Source organism: Elaeis guineensis, chromosome 14 (genome assembly GCF_000442705.2).
Source record: "Elaeis guineensis isolate ETL-2024a chromosome 14, EG11, whole genome shotgun sequence".
Lineage (NCBI taxonomy): Eukaryota > Viridiplantae > Streptophyta > Magnoliopsida > Arecales > Arecaceae > Elaeis > Elaeis guineensis.
Window position 1 is genome coordinate 58,239,379 of NC_026006.2, and position 11,646 is coordinate 58,251,024.

General features: G+C 39.8%; 1 protein-coding gene across 1 annotated transcript; it reads left to right on the forward strand.

The window, feature by feature from the left end:
* Nucleotides 1–5,439: 5,439 nt before the first annotated feature.
* LOC105057468 (UDP-glucuronic acid decarboxylase 2) lies at nt 5,440–9,427 on the forward strand. Its single transcript, XM_010940084.4, has 6 exons — nt 5,440–6,200; nt 6,949–7,096; nt 7,496–7,575; nt 7,701–7,784; nt 7,942–8,016; nt 8,768–9,427. Exons 1-6 carry the CDS (start codon nt 5,583–5,585, stop codon nt 9,089–9,091), a joined length of 1,329 nt encoding a protein of 442 aa, XP_010938386.2. The 5' UTR covers nt 5,440–5,582; the 3' UTR covers nt 9,092–9,427.
* Nucleotides 9,428–11,646: the final 2,219 nt, after the last annotated feature.

An 11,646-nucleotide genomic window follows, 5' to 3' on the forward strand; every position in this document is an offset into this window, starting at 1 on the left:
AAAGATAGTCATTATCTTTGGAGGATGTTTGGTTGGAGAGAATTGAGATTAGAATTGAAATAAGAATAGATGACTCCCATTTCAACCATTTGGCTGGAAGGAATTCCATTCTAATTCTGATTTCAAGATAAAATGAGAATGACCTAATCTATCTAAAACTCAATCCTATTTCTCCTAAGATTCAATTTAGATTCCGATCACGAATCAAATATTTTAAAAATTTGATCATTCCGATTTCCATTCTGATTTTAATTTTGATTGCAAACCAAACACCTTGTGAATATAAAATAAAATCTAGCTTATCAAAGCTATATTGTCCACAACAATCAGATCCAATTATATAAAATAACACACTGGGGAGCTTAGGAATTAGATTATCGATATAATGGTACTTACTGTAATTGGTGATGTAGAGGAAAAAAATGTCTCCATTTGTCTTTTAGAAGTTTGATGATAATCTACTATTTGTAGCGAAAATTGGCTCTTGGAAATTAGCATTGGGCTTTAATGTGAGATAAGGGAGAAAAGTAACTAATACATCTTAATATGAGAAATTCTAGGGGGAGAGACCAAATAAAATAACAAAGTAGATTCTTATTTCTTTAGGCAAGCATACCATTAGCAAAGAACCCAAGCCACTCGGTGGTTGGCTTAGAGAAGCGCCTGGAACTTCTTTCCCTCCAGAGTAACCAAGTAGAAGCATGTTTTTTTAAGCAAACATGAAGTTCTTCAATGTTAAATAATTGTTGGTTTCAAATTGTACAAGGAAAAATTCACATTTTGTGAAACCCATATCTTTAGTAGAAGATTATTTATAATAGGATTGATATACTAATTCATGCATATTATTTGTAGATTGACTCAAAAAGTTGATAAAAAAAAATAAAGACTCTGTATCTTTTTGAAGTAATCCTTAAATTAAATCGAACTTGACAAGCCTTGTTATACCTTTTTCGTTTCAAAATTGTTCTTCAAGTTTCTTCTCACTGTTTCTTACCAATTTGAGCCAAAGTAATTTCCTGCTAATTCATTTTATGTACGTATTTTTCTCTTTTTTGATAATTATGAAAAAAATAAATTCTTCTCTAATCACGTTGTCTTTGAATCTTCAGTACACATCCTCGTTTGTGCATTTTAGAGGACTACTTACTTAGTGCTCACCAAACTTCCTATAATATAATAATTTTTGGCTTTCTAAATTTTGCCAAAGGTCCATCTCAACATGTACATCCTTGCAATACTTGCCTTACATGCCAAAATTTTATATCACTTAAAATATTGATTTAAATAACATCGAAAATTTAAGATTTTACTATAGTACTCCAAAGTTTATTTTAGTTCTTTTAATGCTGCTATTTTTCTGATAGTTGGATTCAATGTGGATGGCTTGGATTTATCCATCGACAACTGATTACAGTCAGTTTTTAATTAAAAACATCAAGATCATTTTAGTGTTGAAATGAATGGTAGACCCTAATTATCTTGAATTTGGAGACTTTTTTCAAATGCCGATCTACCCTCTCAGCCTTGAACTTTTTCTTCTTGCATTTAGCCCTTTTGCAGCTTACTATTGCTCACTATGCATTGCCATCGCTAGTGGGGATGCGAGAGAGAGAGAGAGAGAGGAGAGAGAGGAGCTGCTTGAGGAGGAGGAAAGCTCAAAGCTGAAGTACTAGGTGCATGCACGATGAGGAAGGTGGAAGTAAAGGAGGAGCGATGCTCGACAATGATGGAACCATTAGAGATAGGAGGTGGTTGAGGGAGTCAGAGAGGGAAGGTGAGGAGGTGGTCTTCCTTCTCTGGCAATTGGGTGCCCTCTTACATATCCTCTAACAGTCGATCATTAGACTCGACATGCATATCATGGGAGAGATGAGGATAGGATCATGAGAGAGATGGATATTGCTCTCTTTCCCTTTCTACACATAAGCAATACCTCACCACTCCCCCCATTCTTCCATCCCCTTATCATCTTCCTCTTCCTCCCCTCCCCTCTCCTCTCTTCTTATCCTCTGCATTTCCTTCATCAACTCCATCAATGACAACCTCTCTGAGAAGGATATCATCATCACATCCCTCTTTTCCATCTACAGCTGCTACTCCGTTGTGAGCATCATTGTCAGATTTATCTCCTCCACTTCCTCTTCGATACCATTGCATCCTAGGATGCATTTGAAATTTTGATAGCGCTCCCTCTAATTCAACACTACCATTGTCCCCCTCTCCTATATCTCTGGCTGTAAGAGATGGATTTTAGGGATTCATTTTCATCGTTGATTTATAGATTTTTAAGATTTAAACTATTGAGATTTAAGCCACAATGGTTTAGCTTTATCCCTTAAGTTTATTCTGATCGAATTAGATTTGATTTAATCAAATTAGAATAAAAAATAATAAAATAAATATTTTTTTAAAAAAAAAGAGCGATTGATAACTTGCTGGTAATTGGTTTCAATAGAATATCATTAATACCCAAGCTATCAGACAATCATAAAATTAGTTACTTTTTTATATAAAATAATATAAAGAAGTGCTATAACAAAACTAGGGATGGCATTTTTGTCCGACCTACCAAACATCTAATTTGATTTTAAATACGAATGATGAATGTGGTCGATGTGGTCGGATATGGATAATGATATGCTCCATCCTGATCTGATATATATATATATATATATATATATATATATATATATATTTAAACTCTTATACCCAACATAAACCATAGCCATTGTCTAAGCTTACCTATTTTGGCCGCTCCAAGCCTCCCACCCGATGAGAACCTTAGCTGCCATCTTTCCTATTTGGCCGCTCCAAGCCTTCCACCCGATCAGAACCCTAGCCATCGTCTTCTCTATCTGACCACTCTCAAGCTTCATATCCAATTAAGCCTTTGTCTATTCGTCTTCCCCATTTAGTCACTCCAAGCCTCCTACCTGATTGAGAACCTTAACCACAGCAAAAGAGATTGTGGAGGGCTAGTAGGTGATGGCAGTGAAGATGTAGGCAATGGCGATGATGATGCGGGAGCCATGGCTGAAGACTAGGAGGGCAGCGAGGTGGTAGGAGTTTGAGAGCTTCGACGAGATTAAAGGTTTGAGAGTTGTACGCTTTCTTTTTTTTTTTTCATTTTATCCTCTTTTTCAGAGATCTACGAGGAAGGAGAGCACTCTAAGAGATTGGAGGGGTTTCGGGTTTCTAGGTTTGGGGACTTTTGATTGGAAGATCAGAGGATTTCTTCCAATTGCCGTGGGTTTGGGGATTTTCGATCGTGTTCTCAAAAACCATGAGACCAATCCGATCCAATTTGAGGTAAGACGGGTATGCATATATCCGACTCAATCCAACCTAACTTGTATCCTCTATTTTATCTGGTCTGATCCGAGATGGATACGGAATGTATATAGATATGAATTTTTTTATGATAGAATGAAAATAGATATTGATCAATCTGATCAATATTCGATCTGTTGCCATTTATAAATAAAATCCAAAAAGCTTCTTATTGGCGTGCATGAAGTTTATCGTGAGTCCACGTAACTCCGAATTCCGACTACATTTAATCTAAATTCAATGAACATATTTTTGACTACATCTTCATTCCTTTTTTGGTATCATATTTTCTCCGTGTTAAAAATTATCAAAACAAGCTATAAGCTGGGTGATTGATGCCTAACTTCTATTTTATTCTCTGAAAAGTAGCATTCCCCTTACATATGACTATCTCCGGTAGTTCTTGCTCCTCTTCAGACTGCAAATTTTAGCAGGTCTTTACACCTTTTTATACAAATAAATGCACAGATATGTCCTCCCGTCACAAAGCATTAAAACGCATCCACACAATCCTCCCTAATTACTAAATTACATTGGATGTAACCCAAGGAAAAGTAACATGACAGACTGCAGCATATCTTCTTGCCACCGTTTTATGATCTCGTTCGCCCAAGGAAGCCAACGTCCAACGGACCGACTCGTTGGACCGTACACCTCATCAAAAGAGTAGACCCCACGTGAAATACGACCTAGCTTCCCGGGAGTTGCCTCAGTAGACTCGGCCCAACGGTCACCCCTCCGCCACCCCCCCATTAGACTAACGTCTCAGAAAACGCCCACCCAACACTTTACCCGACCGAGCTAGACCCTGTCCAACTTCCCAATTTATACTAACTAAAAAATAAAATAAAGATTACACTCTGCCAACCCAATAATAAAGATAACAACCCAGTGTTTATAATTCCAGTCACTGGAACGTGATCACAGCCATTCACCAGCCCCACACCCAGACATGCACTCACCAGTCACCAATCACCTCACCGACAGTCTCACAGCTGTTGGATCCGAAATCAAACAGGTGAGACATCCCAAGTCAAACAAAATTTTACACAAGTACGTAGGCTCTACCCAATTAATGTATAACGAAGCTGTCTCTTTCCCCGGTGCAAGCTTAAACTTAGTACTAAATTTTTATATATTAGTCTTTATGACTAACATCTGTATTGATTAAATTAGGGTCCAATGGAACGTGACAACCGACACGAGGGTTCAGAGTTTATTCTCACGGCGCTAACGGCGGATCTTCGACTCCTAATAAATTCTAAATCCCATGAGAGCCCTCATACTTGTCAATTATAGGCCTGGGTCCGAACTTAACAAACCAAATGGAACCTTTCCGTTCTTTTTTCGGATAAATATAGTACAAAAATTAATTAATTTTTTATTGATTAAATAATTTATTTATATTTTTATATTTTTTTAAAATAAATAAATTATTTTTTATAAATAATATTTATCCATAAAATATAAAAAAAATAATTAATTAATAAAATAAATATTTAATTTTATTTTTAAAATATTTCATCATTATTTTCAATATCTATAATATTCAATTCAATGTCCAATAGTTCAATTATCTATTTTTGTTAAATCTAAAAAATCTAAAAAATATTATAAAAAATATAAATAAATTTTGATAATTTATCTAAAAAAATAATAATGTAAAAGATTATAAATAATAAATTTGGAAGTTATTTTTTTAATATATAAAATATATAAATAAATAAGTTTTTTATTTAAATATTATTTGAGATATATTTATCTCAAAAAATTTAGGTTCTAAAGTAAATTTTTTACCCATAAAAAAATAAAAAATAATTTATATTTTCTTGACATAGATTAGTCAGTTTCGTTATTTCAAAGCAAAGAAGGGTTTATTTTGTTTTAGGAGTTTATGAGATACAACATGGGTGGCATCTGAAGTGGATGAACGATCGGACGGTCAGGGTCAGGATGGAAGGATGGGATGACCTATTTTTAATTCCTGCGGGACAGCAGAACACTGCCCGTCTTTAAATACCAAAGTAAGGGCGGAGGCGGCACAATCCACGCTCCCGGCAGCGAGCTCCGGGGAAATTACGCAATTAGATCGTCGGAGTTCTTTTCGTCTACTGAAACGTCCCTTACCCTTCTCTCCTCACAAGTTACAAAGGGGAGAAGGAGGCCGAAGATCTTTTGTGGATACCCCCCTCAAAATATCTTCCCCTTTACGTTTTAGTCCCTCGCTTTCCGCCTCCGCCATCTCCGGGATGGGTTCGGAGCTCATCTATAGAGGCCACGAGCCCCAGCCCCAGGACGGCGCCGGCGGGTACTCGCCGAAGCCTCCGAAGCGGTCTGGCTGGCTCTCGTGGCCGCTCCGCTACCTACTCGGTGAGCAAAGACTCCTCTGCGTGCTCGTCGGGATGGCCCTCGCCTCCCTCGCCTTCGTCCTCCTCCCGCATGCGTCTCCGGCCGCGGGATCTGCCGTCGGTGCCCAAGTCATGGTCGACCTCGTCCGCCGCTCCGCCGCCGGCGTCGGCGGAGGGTACTACAACCACCGGGAGGCGCTCCCGGTGAGGAGGTTCATCGGGGGGAAGGTGCCGCTGGGGCTGAAGCGGAAGGGGCTGAGGATCGTAGTGACCGGCGGGGCGGGGTTCGTGGGGAGCCATCTCGTGGACCGTCTGCTTGCTCGCGGTGACAGCGTGATCGTGGTGGATAACTTCTTCACCGGGAAGAAGGAGAACGTGATGCATCACTTCGGGAACCCTAATTTCGAGCTTATCCGCCATGATGTCGTGGAGCCGCTCCTCCTCGAGGTCGACCAGATCTACCACCTCGCGTGCCCGGCTTCTCCCGTGCACTATAAGTTCAACCCCGTCAAGACTATCATATCCTTTTCGATCGATGATTTCTCTTCTTCCTCCATGGAAAATTTCCTCTTCTGTTTGATAGATTAGATTAGGGTTTTCGCGATAAAGATCTCTTTTTTAGTTCGTTCACCCATATGCGTTCTTTTGTGATAAAATCCTCTCCTTTCTTGCAATTTTTCTATGTGCTCTTCCTAAAGTTGCGATTTTTTGTCCGAAGAGATAAAAAATTTTCCACCTTTGTCAGAATTTTTTTAACGAATTTCTCGAATCTCTCTCCCCATCTGTGAACTCAGTGACAAAGGTTTCTCTTTTCTTTCAATTCCTCACTTTAAAAGTCACCGTCTTCCCTTCAAAATTTCTTCATTTTTGCGTATGGCTTTCCCCTGTTTCGGGTTTCTCAGCACAGAGCATCTTCTTCTGCCGTAGAAAACCAAAAAAAACTCTTTATTGCGAAAATTATAGTTATTTCCTTATGACTCCACGCGTTGTTGTGGTAGAGGGGCTTTCCTTGTGGAACAAAATTGTTTTTTTTTTGTGTCGAGAATCGGTGTTCTTTCCTTGTAGAACAAAATTGGTCTTTTTGGTCGAGAATCGATGGGCTTTCTTCCTTGTCTTTCTGGTGGTCAATTTCTTGCTTACATTGACCCTTTCGGTTCTCCTGTTACTGCTTGCAGTTGTGTGTGGGGATGTGGTATCTCCCCTTCTCTTGGGACAACTTTTGCCTTATATTGTTAGCCTTAATTCATCCAGTTTTGGCTCTTGGCACAAGACCAACGTGGTGGGAACCCTCAACATGCTCGGCTTGGCCAAGAGGGTCGGCGCCCGTTTCCTCCTCACCAGCACCAGTGAAGTCTATGGCGACCCCCTCCAGCACCCCCAGGTTGAGACCTACTGGGGCAACGTCAATCCCATTGGTATTCCCCCCTCTCTCTATCTCTAGCTTTGTTTTATTGGTATTTGATGATATTCCTGTGAAGGGGTGAAAGATTGGGCTACTTTTTTATAAAACAATTGTTTGATAAGATTATTTGAATCTTTTACAATGAAATATTAATTAAAAAGTGGTTTCAAGAATTACGAGAAACTAATTCCCGACTATAGCACTTGTTTTGTAATATATGATTAAGAATTTGAATAAAGGAAAGCAGCATCAAATATATACCTTTTTTTTTTTCCCCCTTTTCGATGGGGACTTTTGGGGACGATGGAAGAAAAGTAGGGTGGCAACGGACCAGTGGACCAGTTGCAGAGGTCTGACTTCCAGGTTGACAAACTTGCCTGTCTACTGACACGTGTCCTGGATGGGGCCGCAGGTGTTAGGAGCTGCTACGACGAGGGCAAGCGTACAGCGGAGACGCTGACCATGGACTACCATCGTGGTGCCCACGTTGAGGTGGGCCTCCCCTCTTCTCTTCTCTAATTATAATTATCCGATTAATTGTTTAATTATCTGCTTATAATGTAAAATTTATTAATTAATTAGTTTTAGAACTAAATTTTCCCCTCCCTCTGATGCAGGTTAGGATTGCTCGAATCTTTAACACGTACGGGCCTCGCATGTGCATCGACGATGGCCGGGTGGTGAGCAACTTTGTGGCCCAGGTCAGCCTTCTTTATTCTAGGCTTTTTATGATCTTTTTTTAATATTATAACATATGTACGAACTACAAAGTATGTTTGTGTTAATTAAATAATTTTAAGATACTTTGTGTTTAATTAGTGTGATAAAAAATGGGGTTGTTGGTTGTAATAATTTCAGGCGCTGAGGAAGGAACCAATGACAGTTTACGGGGATGGGAAGCAAACGAGGAGTTTCCAGTACGTCTCTGATCTGGTACGGTTTCCTCCTTGTCTTTTTGCTTAACTTTTTATTTACGTGTCCGTTTCTGTTTTCTGTTTTGAACTACACTAGGCCCATTTTGGTTTCAATTCAATTAATTCCGAGGAAACTTTTAGCTGTTGAAGAATAATTAGTATAAAGTTTGGCGAGACTGAGAGTTTTAGGCTAGGCTTCCACACATACTTTGAGCTAATTGCATGTCTTTATGAATTAATCTATTTGCTGCTATGTTCACTTTCTGGTAAACATTGTCGCCATTAGTTTTTGTTTATAAATTAAATATAATATATGATATATATTATTTTCCTGTTTAATTCAAGTTTGATGAATTCAAACATGATCTAGTAGGCTGTCATTGTCAATGTGCTATGTTGGACCCATGTTTGAGGTTGTCCCACGCTGTCCTCAGCCCAAGAACCTTATACGTGTATTCTTACTTCCTAGGCTGGAAAGTTTGACAAGTTGACCTTCCAGTCCACTGACACCTTGCAATCTAGTCTAAGGTTAGCCCATATTTCAAACTCGCTTCTGGGTTCTGGTTTTAATTTTTGTTCAAGCACATCCTTAACAAAATCTCTGGCTTGTCAAGAACTCCTTGCAAACGGCTACCCCAGTTCATATTACTTCCTCGCATACTAGTCTTTGATCTTTATACACCTTGATTCATGAGAAGAGGTGGATGTCTAGAGATTGAAGCTCACAAATACATTTGTTTGAGAGAATTTGACAATGAGAGCTTGAACAGGTCGAGGGGTTGATGAGGCTGATGGAAGGAGAGCATGTTGGGCCATTCAACCTTGGGAATCCTGGTGAGTTCACAATGCTGGAGCTCGCCAAGGTGGTGCAGGAGACCATCGATCCCAATGCCCGGATCGAGTTCCGGCCCAACACTGAGGATGATCCCCACAAGCGCAAGCCTGACATCACCAAGGCGAAGGAACTGCTCGGCTGGGAGCCCAAGGTCTCCCTCCGCCATGGTCTTCCCCTCATGGTCTCTGACTTCCGCAAGCGAATCTTCGGTGACCAATCCACATCTGATGCCGGCAACACTGGCACTGGCGCCTCCTAAGAGTCTTCTTCGTTCTTCATTTCAGTAGTTAATTAAGGACCCGATCCATGTCATGCTCCAAGAAAGAGGTCAAAAGAGAGATCTATATAGGAGGACAGAGATACAGCTCCAGTTCCATTTCTATTCTTGATGTCTTGGCTCTTTTTTTTTTTTTGGGAAAAAAAAAATGAGGACTTGGCTTATTATTCCTTTATTTTTAGCCCTGCAGTTACGACTGCTGCAGGCTGATAGCTCTCTGCAGAACGGTAGTACCATAACCTTCGTAACCATCTTCTTTTCTCCCCCAGTATTATGTATTTTTTTCCTCTTTAATGTTGAAGCAGGCGTTTCTCGTTATTTGTTATTCTATTCCAAACAGAGTTGTTTTGTTTCTTTCTCCAAATTTTTCATTTCTCTTTGTTGATATGCCACTTAGCCTTTTCTGCGCCTACCTGTAAAAGGACTAGATTTAATTCTATGCATGAACAGGGGAAAAAGGTTCTCCATCTTCAAGTTTGGTCTTTTGCAGGGTAAAGTAAAAGAGACAGCACTTTTTGGTGGGACTGTTGCACCCCATGGCATTTTGTACAGCACAGTTTTTGGACAGCCCATCTCCCTCATGTTTTAATAGGATAAATGGCTTGCCCAAAGATGCCCTCTCAGGGGAGCAAAACAAATGGATGAGAGGGTACAAGTACATTAGACTACTGCATGTTAAAATAAGTATCGCCACCTATATTTGTTGATCGTTGGCTAGCTAGCATTCAAATGAGCTTTCTCATGCATGCATGAATTCATTCATGTAAAGTAGTTATTCACGCATTGTTTCACCATCTTCATTGGGTGACCTTGATGGAAGGAGTATCTGCAACCACCTGATAGCAGTCGCAGGGTCAGCATGTTCAAGTAAATACAATCATATTCCTTTGAGGAACATTTGGAGCTTCATGAAATTAGCCAAATAATTGTTCCTCAAGTATTCTAAGGAGCATCACCAATTATTACATATTAAAGCTGCAATGTGGGGAAACAAGTAGGAAAATTAGAACAAAAAGATTGACCAGGTTGTTACATAACTGTGTTTGTTTATCAATCCTGCTCATATTGTTTCTCTCTCACTTATTGCTTCCAGTGGTTTTGGAAAAAAAAAAAAAAAAGGGCTTCCACTGACTAGTGCCTGGATCACTAGCATGCTCTATTACTTCATAGTTTGGTTACCAATCCTGCTAAGCTTCCACTGACTAGGCAATTGGAGCTGGAATTACAGGTAAATTTTGGTTGCCAGTAACTGGCAATGCAGTCCCACCAACTACACAGTTAGAGCAAGTGGTCGAGTTTGATTCTTGTGTTGGCTGTTAGTTTTTTTAATTCACCAGAGACCTCTCAGCTGCCAGAACATGTCCTACGGCCACTAGCTCTACAGGGATTGCAACAATTGAACCTTCAACAATGACTCGAGATTTCTGTTCTATGAGCCAGTTACAGAGTTACTGTATGAAATGTTCAGTTACTTTGCAACCTTACAGGTCCTTGAACAATGCCCTCTCTAGCTCTACTGTTGCCCCTCAATTCATGGCTATTTTGGTTTTGTTCGTTTAGTTCGTTTTTTTTTTTTTTTCTGAGCTATAGCCACGTCCAAACTTGGATGACTGTTAGAGCTCACAGGAAAAGGCAGCAATCACAGCAACTGGACTTGAAGGCAGACAAGGAACCATATCTGATCTGGAGCTATTGTAGAAACAAAACACAAGTGCAAGAGCTATGAAACCCTATCTCTTTGTTTTCTTATTAGAAGTCCCAAGTCCCCTGTCACATTTTTGCTTTTGATTTCAACCTTTCCCACTTCCTAGATCCATACACATCCTTCCCAAGTGTTTGTTGAAATGTTCTATGCCGAATGCTGCTCCTTACTTGGCTGAGTGGGGCTGCCCTCGCCCCTTCCATCCAAAGCGAAGACTTTCAGTAGGCTCTCTTGATGGTGGGCGAGGGGCTGGCATCGTCAGTGCTATCACTCTTGATCAACGGTGACCGTCGCGACCATTCATGGGCTTGTTGTTGATTGAGTCAAGCGGTGATCGTCGAGAAGACAATGTTACAATAATTTCTTTTATTTTTTTAGCGATGTACAAGATATGAGTTATAGACTCCCAAGGTGTAGCCGCGCAAAATTTTAAATTGTTGGAAGGAGGATCGGCCTAGCCCAATAAATCCATGTGGTACCCCTTTTATTCACTAGTGTGGGACCATGACAAAGGAAAATTTTCTTAGGAAAGAAGCACAAACTAAGTGATGTAAATGTTACAATAATTATACAAGTTGTATCCCTGTGCTAAGCTTGCAATGTGTGAAGTGATAAACTGATGTGCTAGCATATGACTAGCTATAAGCAAGTTCATGGCAGCCATTCATGATAGGGTTGAACACGGATCAGATTCGATCAGATTAAGAAAAAATTTTATTCGACTAAATCCAATCAGATTAAAGAAAATCCAATCCGCTACCGATCGTTTATCATATATAAATCATTTGAAACCGAAATAAATAGTTTCAGTGGATGGATGGGTTGTATCAGTTTG